This window comes from Heloderma suspectum, chromosome 2 (genome assembly GCF_057233095.1).
Source record: "Heloderma suspectum isolate Gila_16-S chromosome 2, 16-S_ref, whole genome shotgun sequence".
Lineage (NCBI taxonomy): Eukaryota > Metazoa > Chordata > Lepidosauria > Squamata > Helodermatidae > Heloderma > Heloderma suspectum.
Window position 1 is genome coordinate 215,619,339 of NC_139459.1, and position 19,233 is coordinate 215,638,571.

The 19,233-nt window shown below is 47.7% G+C and overlaps 2 protein-coding genes across 2 annotated transcripts in view; one reads left to right on the plus strand and one right to left on the minus strand.

Moving 5' to 3' along the window:
• The window catches only part of ANAPC11 (anaphase promoting complex subunit 11), a 50,280-nt gene that overhangs the window by 17,570 nt on the left and 13,477 nt on the right, over positions 1-19,233 (plus strand). The window lies entirely within an intron of this gene.
• On the minus strand, positions 2,276-19,058 carry ARHGDIA (Rho GDP dissociation inhibitor alpha). The gene is made up of 6 exons (XM_084837821.1): positions 18,944-19,058; positions 7,676-7,886; positions 5,639-5,722; positions 4,407-4,483; positions 4,221-4,284; positions 2,276-3,870 (listed from the first exon to the last, which is right to left on the minus strand). Exons 2-6 carry the CDS (start codon positions 7,863-7,865, stop codon positions 3,671-3,673), a joined length of 615 nt encoding a protein of 204 aa, XP_084693947.1. The 5' UTR covers positions 7,866-7,886; positions 18,944-19,058; the 3' UTR covers positions 2,276-3,670.

Here is a 19,233-nt window from a genome sequence, read left to right on the forward strand (position 1 = left end):
TCCCCTCTAGCACAAAACAAGTAAGTTGCAGCACAAATATGTAACTAGGATTAACATAATACGTTGAGCATATAGTTTTTGCATACAATTTGTTTCATCAAATACAAGGCCCTGACATCTTTGCAAAGGCATAACTCAGTAAAGTGGAAGAATCTATTGAAACCTCCCCCCAAATCACTTCATCTCCTGCATTGGAGGTTGTTCTTTTCCTTCCTTTAGAACAGAAATATAACCCTCCCTCTGCTGTTTTTCTATACTTCCACTCTTCCTCCTCCCGCAAATCCTTTGCCCAGCTCTCTCACTGCTTCAGATCTTAAGTGTCTTAACATCACCTCCTAAATAGGCCGGAAGATAGCCAAGGACTATGGTTCTTGTGTTCCCTTCTCCAAGGCAACTGTAGCTTATTCTACAATTTCTACTTCATCACTTCTTGTACTTGCACCTGCCAGCTGGATGATTCTGTGGGAATGCCACAGACCTATTTGCCACCAGCAAAATAGTTAAGAGCCAAACATGCGATGTTCAGCACAGAACAGGAAGACATCTCGCCTGGTAGGCTTGCAATCTGTACAGTGCTTCTACATGGCTGCCTCTACGGGATAATGAAGTCAAGCATTTATTGAGGCCCCACCAAGCATGAGCCTTGCTGGGCAAGAACAGGGGACCATCCAACTCAGCATCCTGTTTCCAAAAGTGATGAGGCATATGCTTCTGGGTAACCTACAAGTAGGACATGAAGGAAGCTGCCCTCCCCTGTTGTACACCCCCAGCTTCCAACGTTCATGGAAGAGAAGCATCAATGGGCATTGGACGTTCTAGATCATGGGTGGGCAACCTTTTTGAGCTGTGGGCACATTTGGCAATTGGAGAAACTGTCCTGGACACCACCACAAAATGGCTGCCATGGGAGGTGTTGCAAAGGACAATTAACCAGCCCAAAAGACAATACAAGGCAGAGGTGGGGTCTGAGCCACAACATACTAAACTCCTTTGAATACAGTTTTCAGCACCAACAGAAACCTATTTCACAGCAATCCCAGCTGTGAAAGAAATGTGGTAATTTAAATGCAGGAAGTGGGAGGGATAAATAAAGGGGATCTCCAGGTACAGAGGTAGTGGGGAGGGCAGCAAACAGCAGGTCAGACCCACTACCTTCATCACGTCCCACTTGTAGGCTTTCCCTGTGCCCCGTGGCTGATCTCGCATTCACTGGCCAGGGTTGCATGATGGCAAATGCCCCACCAGCACCACCATTCTCCCTTTGCACAGATCACTCAAGAAGCTCAGAGGTAGCATAAGATGGCATGTGTGCACATCCCCACCTCCCACACACGAAGAGGCCCTGTTCAGAATGCTTTGCCGAGGCCCAACCACCCAATCCAGAAGCTGGCATCACTGCTCCTCCATGGAGCAGCCAACAAGTGCACAGCAACAGACCAGTTATCGCTTCTACTCCATGGAAAATTCCTCCACTACCGCCAGGCACTCCCTGGCAGTAGGGTGTGAGGACACGAAAGCTCTCCATGCAGTGAGCTGCTCCACGCATGACAGACACTTCAAGAACAAGCCAGTATGAAGTAGTTGTCTCGTAACTACCAGAAGGAGACTGCTCAACACAGAGTGACCCTCAGCAGGACACTGACGAGACAGGATCTGAAAGAGCGGCAAAGGTGGGTTAGGGAAGAGTTACCTGGATAAACAAGAGATTCATCTATGGCAGACCTCTCCAATCTGCTGCCCTCCAGATGTGTAGGACTGCAACTCCCATCATTCCCAGGCAGCACAGAGGGCACCAGGTTGGGGAAGACTAATCTATGAATTGCTGCAACAGAGCTGAAGTACTTTTATGTTAAAAAAGGCAAGTTGGCCTGGCAGATGTCATTACTCCCCTATACAGGAGAGTAACATGGAAGTTGGAAACTAACAAAAGACTGAAAGAAGCATAGCACTTGCCTGCACAAGTTACCATTTGCTAGAGAACAGCAGAAAAGAGGGGGAAGTGTAGTTGAGGGCGAAATGATGGAGTGCATATTGCTTATGTGAAATTAAGCACATATGGCAAGGTTACATGTTTGGAAGAGAAGCAGCAATACTCCAAAGCAGTTCCCCCTTAAGACTTCAGAAACACAGTCTGAGCTGCACTGCTACGAAAGATGAGTTCTGCAAGCCACCCCTTGAGGTCCCCTGCTCCCTGTACATTGTGAGAGCCCCATTTCCCCTGTCGCACCCACTGTTCCACAGCAGGCCTGCAAGATATTGAGCAAGGAGGCAAAAACCATGGGTCAGTTTCATGATTTTATTTGACTGTCAGAAAAGGGGGAGCTGATGATTCCAAATCTGTTAATCCAGATCTAAAGATGTACAGACAAAAATTCATCAAATCAATTTAACAAAAAATCTCCTCTAAGGGAAGGAGGGGGGAAGAGGAGTGGGGGCAGAGACTTAGCTACGAAAGGGAACCAGACACGCGCGCTTGGTCCCAGTTCTAGCACAACTGTGGGACTCACAATTGCCTGCAGACTAGGTCTGCTGAGCTGGAACATGCCCGCCTGGCAAGCAGAAGGAATCGGGCCACTCCTGCTTCCAAATGCCAGGTCTGCAGGGTTTTGCTGGGGCAGCTGGGCTGTTCATGCATCATGAAGGAAAAGAATCTAATCAAGGCAATAATAAATACTGACGGGCCAGGCACATGATTTCAAAAGGCCAAAAAGATACATAAGGCATTCTCTGCTCTTGAATATTTGTCCATAGCAAGCTTTTTGTTCAGATCAGGTGAGGAGGAGCAGCTGAGCTAGGCCAATCCATCTTCTAGCCCTGAAAACCAGAGGCTGCCCTGGGACTTCAGTGCTTTGCAGCCAGTTTGGGTGCGATAGAATTAACATGGGGAGGACAGTGGCACTAGTAATTTCTATGCCCACCAACGGGCCCCCCTCTCCCTAGCTGGAAGTGTTTCTTTGGCCCCGGGGAGCCTGCAAGGATAGCAGCCTGAGCCCTGCTTAAGCCCTTGGAGACATCAGCCTCAGCAGGATGGTCGTCTGGCCAGAAGATGTGGATCAGGAGGGAGGGATGTGTGTGGACAGGATAAGAGCGCATATAAAAAAGTGTAACAAGGTCAAGGGCCCCCACCCTGGAGGACATATGTTACACACATTAAGGCATCATGGTTACAGGAAACCATCACAAATGGAAAGCCACCCCAAGTCCCCAGAGGAGAAAGGGCAGGCCATGAACACGATTTGGGCCTGGAAACAAGTGGGGAAGCAGGCAGCTGCAAGCTCTGCATGGGATCATGATTCCTCAGCACCTTGCCCAGAGACAGGAGTGCCTCCAAATCCTCTTCCCTGGAGGCAGGCAGGCAGATCACTCCCCCTTGACCACCTGCTGGAAGTGTATTCAAATCCGCCAAAAGCAGCAGACCTCTTATTCAGAGGAAGGACAGGGAGCACTTCTGCCTCTGTGCCTGGGACAAACAGTGCAGGTTTGGTCAATTCTTGCACTGATTCTTGGGAGGAAACACAGGGGGGGGGGATCAAGCCAGAAGGTCTTCCTGGTGAGCTACAAATGGGAAGGGAGAAGGGAAAGGGTGTCCAATGCCAGCACTTTGGTACAGGGTGGGGTTTCTACTGTAGCCACTGTCTGAGCAACTGTTGGGATGTGGCTATGGAAAGGGCTAGTCCTTCCATTCCTTCTTGATGTTCAGGTTCCACTCCCAGGAAAGATGGTCTGTCTTATCATCATCTGTAAATTTGGACCGGATGTTGTAACTGCCTCGGGCCAGCATGCCCTTGGGGGCTTCCTCCATGGGGGTCAGGAACTCATACTCCTCAGCTCGTGGCCCATAGCTCCCGACCATGTAGTCAGTCTTATCAACTGGAAGGAGAGAGGGTGGGGGAGAAACAGACGTGAGCCACAAACCACCAGAAACAGAGAGTTGCTGAGATGCGCCAACGGATCCCCAGAGTGAAGAACAACAGCAGGGCTCCTGAGCAGCCTTGTTTACTGCTCTGCCTCCTCTGTGGCTGGCACTCAAGCAGGAGTGACGCCTTCTCTGCATTAGGGCTTGCGCAAAGTCCCGTTTTTAATGAGATCTTGTTTCCACCAACGGTGGACTCAGCTCCTCCGAAAAGCCACTCAGCTAACTGCTAAGGCTTTTTTTCCTGCTCCACAAAGACAGAGGAGAGTAAAGGGATGGGATCCACAATGCAAAGCTTTGCACTTACTTTTTACTCCTTTCCTGGAGGTGTACTGAATGTACTTCAACCCTGAAACAATCTCCTTATTCACCTAAATAGACAGAGAATGCATCAGCCAACACGCACTCCCCCAACACACACCCTCCCTGAACCTAGAGCAATACTCTAAGTTTCCCTTTGACAGCCACTCACAGCACTCTCAGGAGATCTTACCCGAAAGGAGATTTTTATCCGGTACTCCACGCCTTCCCTGAGCACAAATGACTGCTTCTTAAAACTCTCCAGGTCACCTGGATGGTGAGGAGGAGGCAGGAATCAGAGACAGGAAAACAGCCCCCAGAAAGCTCACAGATCAGACCAAAGCTCTATCTAGTCTGGCATTTTGTTCCCACAGCAGCCAACCAGCTGCTTGTGGGAAACTCAGAAGTAGGACATGAGTGCAACAGCACCCTCCCACCCATGTTCCCCTGCAGGAGGAGTATACGGGCATACTGCCTCTAATACTGGAAGTAGCACAGAGGCGTCAGGACTAGTGGCCATTAATAAATAGCCTTATAGCTCAAAAAATATTAAGCAAAAGGCAGGAAATTCACTTCTGTATGTATTATTAACCTTAACGGCTGGCCACAATCTCCATGGAAGTGGAGGCCTGAGCGCTACCTTGATCAGATTAGCACCACCATCTTGACTGACAGTCCATGCACACATCTCTCTAGCCAGCAAGAGCCAAAATGGCACCAGAGAGGCTAGTGCTGTTCTGGGTTTCTCCCAACACCAACGTGTGCCCCCCCGGCCAGACACCACAGAACGATGTGTGTACTGTCTACTACAGCTCCAACGCTAAATAAAATGGATGGGTTTGTTTTGAGCCTTACCGTGCTCTGAAATATTTACCATCTGTCAAAAAAGCATATCAGGACAAGAATGTCTCTGGCAGCCCACCCCCTCCAACTAGCATGTCTCCACAGCTCAGCAAATCCCACACCTGCTCAACCAAATTCGGCAAACTCTTCACAGCATGCAAACCTGCAGATAACTTCTGATATCGTTACTCACATGCACGCCTCTTTCTGGGTGACTGCTCCCCCGCCAACAGGCAGGCAGCTAAGAAATGTGGCTATTCTAACTCAGTGCTCTGAAATGACACACTGGTTGGTCCTATGGATCAGCCCTGAACCCTACATAGGCCTTAACACAAGCCTGCTCCACATGAGCCTTAAAGCCAAGCCACAGGAGCAAATGTGCAGCAAAGCATCTCTTCCAAGGGCACCCGAAGTCTGAAAGTGACCTCTCGTGTCAAAAGTGGATGCAAAGCCAATGCTGAGGATGAGTCCCCCACACAATTTGGTGGGGAAAAGAGTAGCTGGCCATCCCCGGTGCAGTGTGGGTGCAACATATTGAGGCTGTCGTAGGGCAAGTCATATGTTCTGATCTACCCTGCTTACCTGTCAGATCCAACTCCAAGGGGCCAGGAGCAGTGGCGCAAACCAGAGTCAGTTTTGTTACCACCACATTTGGAGTGGTGGGATCTGAAAGGCATAAAGATGAAGAGATAGTAAGCAGACCGATCCCTCAATCTCTCATTTGGCAGCCCCGGACATGTGTCAGGGTGGACACTGAGCCCACAGAATCCCAGAGTAGTTCTGATTCTGAGGAAGAGCAGTCGCTCCTGGGAGAGGAGCGCACTCCTCTTTCCCAGGGCCAACAGCTGACGGAGATTCCTCCTACCAGCATTCCTAGATTAGATAGCAGTCCAGGGAGTGACAGAGCGCGGGAAGCAGACTTGGTGGACGCGCAACGCCGGTGCAGAGAGCGGCGCCAAATGGAGGGCGCAGAAAGGAGATGTAGTGCCCGGTTGGCGCGCAAACAACGGCTGCGCCCAGAGGATCCAAGGGAAAAGGGGAGGGACTCTCCCTAGTCCTTAAGTTCAGGGGTCTGCCAGTAATTCCCTTTCAAACGGGGACCAACTGTTCCAACTTAGGGCATAGGTACTGTGCTGCTCAGATCTAGTTGCAAACAGTAGAGTTGTTAAGTTGTAAAAGAATAAAGCTTTGAAAGGAATCCCTTTGTCTGTGTCTGGACTTGGCTACTGGATTAGACTGAGGCCTCCAAGGAGCCCTTGACAACATGGGCCTCAGAGCAAAGCTGCAAACTTGGCCCACAACTACAGCAAGATTAGTATTGTTCCATGCAGATGCCGTGTAACGATACACCTGGAACTTGGGGAGATTTTACCTTCCTTTTAAGAGAAGCTTATAGCACTCTGAGCTGAAGTGGCAGAGGTGACTGCAAGCATGGAGGGGCCCCAAGGCTAACTTTTATGCCAGGGGTGGGCAACTTGTGTCCCTCGATGTTGTTGGACTAAAACACCCATAGTCCCTCAACACTGGGTAAGCTGGCTAGGGCTGATGGGAGTTGCAGTTCAACTACATCTGGAGGCCTACAAATTGGCAACCTCTGCTTTGTGCCTTCCCTTTCATGACCCTCTGGTCCCTACACTTTCTTCTCCCCCAGTTCCTGTTTCTGCCACCATTTCAGGCTCTTTCAAGATGACACATCTACAAAAAACAAGTCTCATCCAAGGTGATGCTTGCCTGAGGTCTTGTTACAGATGTTTTACTTGCAGAGTTTGTTCTGGGTCGACTGCTTCAGTTTGTTAGTAAGCAGTACAAAAGCGTTGCCTCTTAGCGGCAGACATCCTCACTCCAAGACAATCCATTTCAGGAGGAACTAACTGATATGATTCCTCTCAGGGCCCCCAAAATGTGACCAGGACCAGCCATATTCTGCAGTCATATCCAGATGGAAGAGAGGAAAATCCGCCTTCAGGGAGCACTGGGCTATTTGAGGATGGGGAAGGTTTCAGCACCTCCACTTACTTGACACCCCCCTCCAGATGTGTTAGGATTGCAGCTCTCATCATTCCCAGCTAGCATGGAGGGCTCCAGGTTGAGGAAGACTGATCTACATATTACTGCAACAGTCAAAGTGGACTATTAGATTAAAAAAAGCAATTTGGAGAGTATACAGGAGAATAATATGGAAGTTGGCAAAACAAAAGTTTGGGGGAAGCAGAGCACTTGCCTGCAAAAGCTAAAATTTGTTTCATGACAATAGAAAAAGAGGGGGAAGCACAGTTCAGGGCAAAGTGATGGAGCGCATGATGCTTATGTGGAGTTAGGCCCATCTGGCAAAGTCACACGTATGAATGACAGCAGCAATATGCCCATCAATCCCAGACATCTTGGCCATCCACAGCAGCCTTCCCCAACCTGGTGCCCTAAAGATGTTTTGGACTACAGCTCCCAGCATTCCTGACCATTAGCCATCTTGACTGGGACTGGTGTGAGTTGCAATCCAAGATATATGGAGGGCACCAGGTCAAGGAAGGCTGCTTCTCTCTCTCTCTCTCTCTCTCTCTCTCACACACACACACACACACACACACACACCCTGCATATGCCCTTCAGGAGTTCACTCACCAGCAGCAATGGCGACATTTCCCAGCAGGGCCTCTTTGTACTTGCGCAGGCTCTCGTCATCCTTGTCCAGCTCCTGGATCTCCTGGATGCTCTTTTGGGCAGGGGGCTTGTAATTGACCGAGTGTTCATCCTCCTCATTCTCAGCAGCAATCTGGGCCAGTTGTTCAGGGGTGGGTTCTTGTTCAGCCATCTCCGCAACTGTGATCTGTGTCTGCGGGGCCCATAAACAAAGGCATCAACTACCACCTTTGCAGACAACTCAGTGAGGAATAGTCATGCTTGCTCTCTGCACAGGGAAAACTCTTGCTCAGAGCCCTGCTCCGGTGCTGTTCTCCTTTGGCGTTTTGAGTGGTCAGCTTGACAGAGGATCCCTCTGAGGGATCAGAAGATGGGAGGGTCCTCGCTGAAGCATTCCTGTCCTCATGCAAAGCGGCACAAGCTGTGAGCATCTGCACTTTGCCCCCTACTGCTGGAACAAGTGTTTGTTTGCTGCATGGATTGCTTCTGCCCCTTCCCCATCAAGAGCTGGAAGCAAATCAACTACGCAATAAGCTGACTGATCTGTTCTAGTCTATTATTTGCATGCTAGCCTGTGCAATAAACTCTGCCCCATGTAAGCCAATAGACCCACAACTCACAATGCAGGCAGCTGCTGTTAACACCGAACTGGGGGCGGGGGAGAGATGGGGCACTCAGTGGCTACAGACTCTGAAGGCTAAAGGGGGCCAGTGAAGGCAGCTGCTATTTGGGGGCGGGGGGGGGGAGTGAGAAAGCAGAGAAGAGGAGTGGGGGTGAGGTAAGCTTCCAGGCACTCTCAGGACAATGAATAGGAAGCTACTGTGTCAGGCGGCAAAAGTAACCATAGTTAAGGAAGCTTGCTCCCATTATAAACCCCATTTCAGACACTCCCAACTCCTCCGCATGCTGCAAAAAGCCCTACAAGGCAGCAACTCATCCCAAGGGGTTCTCTTGAAGAGTCAGAAACAAGCTGAGGTAACATTTAAAAGGCTTTATAATTTTGCCAGCCCTGTGCTGCTGGCAACCAGTGAGCCCAGGGCTCTGACTTCCAACAGCAGTGCTGTTTCAAGGATGTAGTTGTCTCCTTTGCCATTTGCCTCCAACCCCTGCCTGTCCCCCTACACCCCCAATGCGTCCTCTGGTGCCTCTCCTCCTTGGATTCACTTTGCATAAATATGTAGAGGTCAAGAGAAGGACTAGAATCTTGCCAGGAGATACTAGCCAACACTAAAGGAACTCAGTCAGTGGAGAATGAAGTATACTTGAAACCTGAAACACACCACACCCCCCAAGCTGCCCAGTCCTGGGTGACACATTGGTGCCAAAGTACACACTCATTTGCACAGTGTAGAGAGGGAGCAAGATCAGGCAAGGAGGAGCCCATGTCTCACTGTAAGTTGAGATGAATCCAGATACTTTGCCTCAAAACATTACAAACCGGAAACAAGCGCTGGGATGCTCTGTTAAGCCCCTTGAACATTTCCACACTTCGTGAAAGCCTTGCTGGGCGACAAGGCAGAAGCTGTCTGCTTAACCCAATGAGCTTTCAGCAGAGACCTTCTCTGCTCACAGGAACGTAGGCAGCTACCTTATACTGAGTCAGACAATCAGTCCATTTGGCTCAATACTGTCTCCGCTGACCGGCAACAGCTCTCCCGGGTTTGAGACAGGGATGCCCAGCTCTACATGGAGATGCCAGGGTTTGAACCCAGGACTTTCTGCATGCAAAACATGTGCTCCACCATTGAGCTGTAGCCCTTCCCCAATCTTTTTGAGTCTTAGGGGCAGGGAACATGTGGCCTTCCAGATGATGCTGGACTACAATTCCTGTCAGCCCTACCCAGCCCAGCCAAGGGTAAGGGATGATGGGAGTTGCAGTTCAGCAACACATCCCCCACCCATGCTCTAGGGTCTAAAGCTCTGGTGGTTTGTGTGCCTCCCACTTCTAGGAGCACTAGAAAGCCAGATATCTGATCGCAGAGTGATGTTTCTTTGGCCTTACTTATTCTTGAGAAGGTTCGCTTATTGATTTAGTGAGGCTAGCTACTGTGATACATCCCCCATCCCCATGCTCCGGTCTCTTCTCTTTAATAGCTCAGGCAAAGGTAATGCACTCTTGTTGAGAAGGGATATGGTTTTAATGTTTTTACTGTAGCAGCATTCTTACTACAATTTAGTACTGGTTAAATAAACACCTCATGAGATCTGCTCAGACCTCTCACTTTTTCACAGATTTTGTTTTGGAAGCTGGGGGAGGAGAGGAAAGGAGCCAGATTTCTGAGAAAACAGAACTGTAAACCCAAAGAAACAGCTTCCTTTACCAGATGTCAGCTGCTTTAAGGGCACTGATACTGGTGATAAATATTTAGTAGCAAGATCTCAGCCAACATGTCCCTAAGGGCCTTAAGGCGCAAGCCAAAACAAGCGGGGGGGGGGGGGGGAGAGCAAGCAACCAGTTATGTCCCACTTCAGAAGAGTTTTGGTACTCAGGGGTGAGGCACAGGAGGATTCTGGTAGCTTGAAGCACTGTTGCCTGCTGGGAGCACACCATGTGCAGCACCAACCCACGATCGTACAGCCAACGGCCCCTGGTCCCCTCAACACTTCACAAAGAATTCCAGGAATTAAGGATTTCAGAGGCATAAAAGGTGCAGGAAAAGATATCAAGGGGGAGGGCTCCTGCGTGACCTTGGGGACTCTGCAGAATAAGCAGTTGTGTGGCCCGTCTTCAAGTGTTCTCTGGTGGGCAAGGTGGCCCTCTTTCCCAGTCTGCAGGGCCTGCAAGGGGGAGGTCCCAGCAAGTAGTAGCACTCTCCTCACCCCCAGCTGGAGTGCTCCTTTAAGACAGAGCAGCTGGCTGACACAACTGGAAGTATAAAATGATGCAGCCCAGCCCTACGCCACAGAAAGCAATGCACCCCTCCCCTTCGAATCAGGAAGCTGGCTCGGTCCCCAAGGGTGCGTCCACATGCCTTGGACATTACGGAAGTGTTGCTACCACTGGCACAGCTCAGCTGCTTTCCTACGTGCATTAGGCCGACCAGCTGCTTACCAGGCTTCTGCCCATATCCCATTTCCCTCTCCCCAAGAGCAGCCAAGAAGCATTCCACACTGGCCCCAGGGGAAGTAGCTGTTACACCACCTGCACTACCATCTTGTGGCCCCAAACTGTACTGCTGGACTTGGGGTCACACTTCTTCCCATCCCCTTCAAAGGCAACTGGGAGGGCCCATACGTGTTCCTGGGCCACAACTAAGATAGGATAGGGAGCTGCCTTATACTGTGCCAGACCACTGGTCAAACCAGCCCAGCACTGTCCACAGCGACTGGCAGTGGCTCTCCAGGGATTTCAGCAGGAGCTTTTCCTGCCCTACCTAGAGATGCTGGGCATTGAACCCAGGACATTCTACATGCAAAGCATCTGCTCTACTGGTGAGCTACAGCACTTTCTCATGAAAACTTGTCATGTACAGTCTCCAGCTCCCACCCTGGAAGCTACGTGTGCATTACAGATTACCCCAGTGCATAAACCTCACTGCCTTTGAGAAAATGAAGTAATGTACATAAGAATTGCGAAATACAGGGGCAGTGACTGTACACATTTTAGATAAAGACTGCTGGCTGGGGTTTATGCGAGTTGCAGTCCAAAACATTTGAAGGCTACTAGGTTGCCCACTCCTGGTTTAGACAGTAGTTGTCAGAACTGGACTGTATGATTAGCCATTCACAAAATATAGTGTAACCCCAGCAGCGGTATCACAAAATACAAGGATTTGTGCCTCTCACACCCCTCAGTCCAAGAGGCTAATCCTGTAAAGCAGCCTTCCCCAACCTGGATTGGGGAAGCTCCCATCACCCCTAGATCCTGGGAGTTGTAGTCCTACATCTGGAAGGCTCCAGGCTGGGGAAGGCTGATCTAAAGACTGCAGGGGATAGTAGCTTGGAAAGCTGTTTTGACTGCCAAGACTCCTAGGGAAGGCAGACACCACAGCCTTGGGCCCACAGCTTACAAGGGATACACAGTCCTAGAAAGCAGCTCTGCAGCCACTTTTCTTCCAGCAGTGCAGCAGACATGCGGAAGCAATAGCAGAGGAGAAAGAGCCAGTCACGCTGTGCAGCTGTAGTAGAACAGAGAAGCCTTTGGGAGGTGGCACAAGCTCTTGTGACCCAAGGCAGGGTGCAGCCTGCCTTCAAATCAGGTCACAGAACCCTTCTCACATTAGCAGGAGTGACTTCAAATCAGAGGGGAAGATCAAGTTCTAGCAAAAAGCTTGCCAGAGCCTCTTGAGCCTATTCCTTGGAGGAAGAGAGCAGTTTACTAAGGGTCAGTAGGATAAAGACTGCCTAAAGGAAACAAAGGCCCTTTATCCGCCATTTCTAGGTGGCAGGCAAAACACCAGCCAATTCATTTTAATCACAGTCTCCAGCACAGAGCTCACAAAACCTACAGCAGTAGAGGTGGTGTGTGCAATACCAGAAACTGCTTAAAAGGAGACCCTGCAGCTCAAATTAAACTCTCCACTTCCTCAAGAAGAGGGCAACAGTAAATGAGGTTGAAAATTCTTGCATGATAGAGGCAATACCTTAAGCAGCAAAGAGTACAAGTTTGGGGAAAGAAATAAAGATTCCCACAGGAATCATGTGGCATTGTTTAAGGTTTCCGGGAAGCCCTGCAGCAAAGCTAACTAATGTGCTTATGCAGAGAAAGAGGCTCTGGTAGGAATACCAACACTGCAGTATATTCCAGTGGGGTAGCAGTATTAGTCTGGAACAGGAAGATTTGAGTTTTGTGGTACCCTAAAAGCTAGAAGATTTGTTATAGCATATACTTACATGGACTAGAATCTGCTGCAGACATAGGAAATGCACCCTCAGTTAAAAAATACACATACATACGAGGAAACGGAAACTAAACAGTGAAGCCCAAAAGGTATATAGATAGGTTTCTTGCATCTGATGGTTCTAGCACATGAAAACCTATACCACAATGAATTAGTTAGCCTCTAAGGCAGCCTTCCCCAACTTGTGTCCTCCAGATGTTTTAGATGACAACTCCCAGAATTCCTGACCATTGGCCCTGTTAGCCAGGGCTAATGGAAACTGTAGTTGCAAACATCTGGAGGGACCCAGTTTGGGGAAAGCTGTCATAATATTCCTTTTTATTTCAGTATATGGAAAGATGGAATACACATGAGCCATATGCCAAGTGCACACAACTAAAACCCAAGAAAAAGTGCTTAACTGCTACTGCACATAGGATCAAACATTTACATAACTTCCTTGATGAAGGTCTACCCTTTATTAGACCCTCCCTATAAAACTAGATCCTTCTAGGATCAAACCATAAATTAAGTCTTACAAACTTAATCTTCCACAGAGAGCATGGTCAGGGTGGTACCAATAAGCATGCAGACACATGTAAGTCAAGGAATTTGGCATCCTGAAAATTACAGGTTTCATTTAAAAACAAGTTTCTAGTCATCCTAGTTGTAAGGAACATCTTAGATACACACAGACAGTATATGTTGGAAACCAAGAAACCCAGAAGATGGGAATTCCCAGTCCTCATACACACTGTCCAACTAGCTACAGCCTCTATAACTTCTTCTACCCTGTTTACTATTCAAACAATCCAAGCCTTTCAGCTTGAAAGAAAATTATACAATGAGTTGTGGAATTTATTCTGGGCACATTTCCTTGGCACAGAAGTTTTTTTTTTTTAAAGAAACCTAATACATGCAAACCTGACTATGGAGTAACCTTGAACTTTGTTTCTAACACACTGCAATGGCCCATGACCCACAACTTCCTTATCTCCAAATACTGGTACTTGGGAGAATCAGGGTTTCCTGTATGTGACAATCATTCGCTACCACTGTGGCTTTACCACTAGAAGCTGAAAAACACATAGATACTCCTTCTGTCACACTTACCCTGCTGGGTTTTGCATTGCTCTACCAAGGTTATTTATATCAGCATATTTAAGAATGTCAAGGATCACAAAGAGACCATCACCATATATGAAGCCATTGCAAGAATTAGTGCAGATTTATATCAAGTCCAATTCTAGACTGTGTGGTGTTAACTGCATTTCTCTAGTGCTGGTGGACACATCCTTCCAGCTTTAGTCCACATTTTCCACCTAAACTGCACTGGAAACTTACCCCATATTATCTAGAAGGAATAAAACTAAAAATATAGAAAGCTCAAAACAAGTTGTGCAAGATTATATTTTTATCCTGATTGTACTGGCAAGTTTGCCAAGCCACCTACATAAGGGGGGTGGGTGGGAGAGAAGGGTCAAGAAAAAAAAGGATTACCTTCTACTGTAATTTCCAGCTTTCAGTACTAATATAGAGCTGACATAAATTCTCTAAGAACAGGAGCACCTCTATCTAGAAATAATTACAGCTCTAGAAAAGCAGCTCAGCAAGCCCTTATACACCTGAACCTGAGAGCTGCTTTAACCATTAGCATGACTAACCCACGTAGAATAGGGGTTAAATAATCTGAGTCAATGTTGAATCTGATGATCCTAGGCCGCTCCTTGAGCACTTTAAATTAAAAACTGCAAATTAGTAACAAATCAAAAACCTTGCCTGACCTCAAGTGAGTAGGGTACCTAACTACATCCATAAAGGTTTGCAACTCAATCCCAAATTGCTCTCATAGTGAATGGCTCATTCTATTCCATGAAGCAATAAAATGATCATTTCATTCATTGGCTCAGAGCACAGCTGACTGATATGGGACAGGCCATACCAGCCTGTCACATACTACTGATCAGATACTGGATTAATATTATTAAGGCACATCAATGGCTCTGAGCTATACGCATTTTTATTCATGGAATGAATCTGACTCCAGGTATGAATATAATACACAATGAGATGTGTGAAATCTGACACATGTCTTTTGTTCTACACCTATCAGGCAGCTGCACACCCATGGTATGAAACACACTCTTACTGCACTTCACAGTAGGAGAAATTCATTTTCCTACACAGATATTATCTCTGTATAGGGAAACGGCGGTGCGAAACAGCAGGAACAAAGCCAATGCCTTGGATCTATTACATAGCCAATATGCATCTGGAGCACCGAGGCAGCATATTTGCAGCTGCACAGGCAACTGCTCACTAGCATTACTCCCAGCTTCTTCCTTTCCCAATCTGGCACCCTCCAGATGTGTTGGGCTACAATTCCCAGCATCACAAAACACATCTGGAGGGCACCAGGTTGGGGAAAGCTACTCAAGTCTCTACGGGCAGACCTGTCCTACTTATCGAGCCTTTACAACATATATACATCCTTTGGCGGCTTCTACAGGAAAGGAGGGGCCCACTGGAAGCAAAGTCTCAAGGTCTTCCAAGAAAGTACAATCCAGATTAATCAGATGGCAACCCAGACATGAGGAATGTTCAGCACTGCAGGAAAGACACAGGGCTTTGCCACCAGGGAAATCTGCTGCCAAGAAGAAGCGAGAACAGAAGTCTCTCACACGAATGGTCCCCAAGGCTGAGCCACTAATTCACGTTGGCAGAAGGTTCCATTTGAATGAACTGAAGACCCTATTAGCTTCGGAGATAATGCACTATGCTGCAGTGAGGGAGAAAGGGTTCGGTGGGGAGTCTGGACATCCCTCTTATAGGCACAATTGAACCGGGGTGGTGGTGGTGCAAGAAACCACTGATTGTCCAATCCTGCAATTCACACTGGCTTCTACGACATCTGCTAGCATTTTCAACAGAATGGCAAGACATTGTTGCAAGCGTTCGTCCCATACGGAACTCTTTTCACCAATATTCAAACATTCTAAAGCCTCTAAGCACCAGTTGTCTTTGCTAGCACATGCTAAAGTGGTGGAGAATCAGGTATGGCAAACGACAGATTCTGGCCCCTGGTCTGCAGTCACCCACTGGATAACATTCACTGCCACTGTGTGCTAGCCTATAGTAAGTTTACTAAGCTGCAGCATATACAAGTTCTCACCATGGAAACACAGCAGCAAATATTGACAAAGGTAAAAGTTATGCATTCCAGGAGGCTTGGCTTTTACGGGAAATACTACAGTGCCAATCTAGACTATTAGGAAAACCAAAGCCAGCAGATTGCTGGGGCTGAAGGTCAGCATTGTGTGTTGGCAGAGAGCTCTGAGGGATGGAATGAAGGAGGTAGGACAGAATTAACACGCACCCTTAGAGAAGAGCATCACAAAACTGAGAAAGCAACTACATCAATCTATGGCCAGGAATTTAACAGCCTTGTGGCACCATTGCACCTAGGCCACTATATCCAGGAGCTGCTAGCCTATGCTAAATTGTAGTCACTATAATTCATACCTTAACTACAGTTCCTGTATTTTCTCCAAAGCCCATAGGTAAGACAAAAATAGTACCTTCCCTTAAGCAGAAGAGAACAATTTTCCTTCCTTTGAGGGGGCTTTTCAATAAAAAGTGGCTAGCTTCATCAAGGGTCAGGTTTCTGCCCCATCATATTCCTCTCTGCCATACTTCACTGAGCATTCTCTACAGTTTAGGGGAACTGGAATGTGGTCAGCTTTGATACTCAGTTAAAGATAGCCCCTTTTTACTGCCACTTTTGCTTTAAAATAGCCCCTTTTGCTGCCAGCAATACCCTACTAAAACTGGCAGCGAGCTGTCAATTTTCCTTCTAAAAGAGCCTTTTTCCTCCTGCCACCAAATTTTGAGAAATTTAGAGAAAGGATGCAGACAAAGTAGTTATTGCATCTTTGTCCTTGATACACAGATTGACAATTAGGAGGAACACTATTTTAGAGCCTTTGTTCTTTATGGTGTCCAGGAGGAACCTTCCTGTACCTGTAAGCATTTATATACCACTTTTTGCAGACCTGAGAAGTTGGCACTGGACGGACATGTTCCTTGCATACTGCATGAGCAACTTGCGCAGATGACATTCTCTCCCCCACACTCAACATCTGCTACTGGATGTTAGGACTAGAGAACACTCAGCATCACAACCCTTTTAGTTATGATTTGAGAGCACCTACCTGGTATCTCTAGGTCTATCCAGAAAACTGCTAGAAGAACAGCCTGCCTACTCCCCATGGTAATCTTATCTTAACTTATCAGTGCTACTAAATCTGACGCCAAAAAATGACACAGACCTATAGCAAGAAAATACACATGCACATTAATGGGCAGAAAGTATGTACACTCAACCTCCCCTAAGCTCAATGACTTTTAGCCATAATTATGATCATACTGCCAACACCCCAGAATAACATACTACATCCTCCCCCATACTGGTGCCCTCCAGATGTTTTGGACTGAAACTCCCATCATCTCGAACCAGCATACTTAGCAGGCAGGAATGTTGGGAGTTGTAGTCTAAAACCTCTGGAGGGCATCAGGTAGAGAAAGTTGACCTACTATTACCATGACAAGCTGCTGTTGAATGAGCAACAGCTGCATGACATACTGCTAGCCAATTGGTTATGCATGTTATTTGCCACCTAACCTGTAGCAGTCAGCTCTAGTATTACAACGCAGTCCCTTTACAAGTTTCCACCTTAACCTATAGGCAGAGCCAACATGGAGCCAGCATATGTCAAACTAAGAAAGGGCTCAAAAACAAATGAAAGTTTCTCTGAATTTGCTTAACCGCCAATACTAAGAACCAGCCAAGTCTACAAAAGGCTCAACACAAAACCATATAAAAATATGGAACAAGTAGCAATATAATACTAATTATATTATCACTAATAACTTCCCCAAACCCAGGTAAGATTTAAGGCTTAATTTAAGAGAGACATCTATCTACATTACTCCTAAAAGGGAGGGTATTCATAACTATCCCTGGCAAGAAAGATAATCTAACTGTTTTTACCTAGTTCCTCTTAAAGTTATCCCACATGACTTGTTACAGTATTTGAATGAAGTTTTTGTGTCGGTAAGTGAAAACATAAGCCTATTTCCTTTTACAAAAAAAAAAAACACCAGTGAAAATAATGACCTATGCCTTTTTTTAACGGCTTTGATACAATATGAATTACCAACCACACCAGTGTTTAATTCAAAAAGCAACAGAGGAGTTCTAGTATTCTAATGCTCCTTGACTGAGAGTTATTCACTCTGCCCTGGAAACCATTCACTAAACCTACAAACACAGAAATGTATTGGCCCTATCATGAAGGAAATGCACCGTACATCCCCTGTGATCCCCTTACTCCACCTAACATTAACATACGAAGAGCTGGCTCAGATTAAGCCCTGATCCATACCCCAAGCCCACCTACAAACTCTGACAATAACTTTCTCAAACGGTCTTCTGCGACAACTCAGTTCAATATCCACCAAGCCCTTCAAGGTAGGCACTCACAAAATAAAATAAAACAATTACTGAATCTCTCATAGTTGTTCAGGATCCATTCAGTATGGAGGGTGGGGCCATGAAGTTGTGAAGTCTAGCAATACCTATCCAAAGAGCTACATAGTTCCACTTCACAGCCAAGGCACTAATGCTCAATGTACCAACAGGCATAGCAATAAACCGGTACACCATGGAAGCTAGACAATTAAAAAACAGAAACAAAAGTTACCCAGCAAAAGAAACCTGGATGTGAACAGAATAAGACAGTCTTCCCCAACTTGGCTCTTTCCAGATGTGGTGGAGAACAACTCCCATCATTCCCAGCCAGCATGGCCACTGTACTCCACCACATCTGGAAGGAGCCAAATTGGAGAAAACTCGAATAAAAGATATGGGATTACTAGGAAGAAGCGGGAAAAGATTATTCTATTCTCCGCCCTATTACTAGCATAATAGACACAGTAACAAGCACACTGGAGGGCGGGAGAGAGACTGTATTAGCGCCCGCCCCTCGCCCCCAGCAGTGAGGGTGTTATGTGACGAAAAGAGAAAGTCACTTTGTCGGGGTAAGGACTAGTAAGTAGCCCTCAGAGCTGAACGAGAGCATCTTTTAAAGCTCAGCAGATTCAAAGAAAGGGACTCCTAGCACGGTACTGACTGACTTCGGATAACGGCGCATGTAGAGGCCGAGCGCGTATCAGCGAGCCCGCAGCAAGGGGCGACTCCATTTAGAGCAAAGATCAAGCAGCCGCAAGGGGCGGGCGGCGGCTGCCTCAAACCGAAGGCGGGCGGAGGAGGCAGAAAAAGAACAGGAGAACCCAGGCGCAGGAAGCCGACCCAAACCTTTCCCCTCCCCGCGACTCCGATGCCTCCTACCCGGCCCCGGCCTCTCCCTACCTCGCGTGGCTGTTCCCGCTGGCTGCTGCCGCTACTGCTACCTCCGGTGCCAAACGCCGCCCGCCGCCGCCCAGAAGCACCCCGCCCGAGCGCGCGCCCCCACACTTCCGCGACCCCCGCCGACGTCACTTCCCACCCTAAGTACGCGCCTCCCGGCTTAGACATCACTTCCGGCAAGCGGCCCAGGCGTTGGCTGCCGAGGCCTGGAGAAAGAACCCAACAGACGAGGAAAGGCCACAGAGACCGCGTCTTACGGCTAGAGCGTCTCTATGCGCGCCCTTAGAGACCGG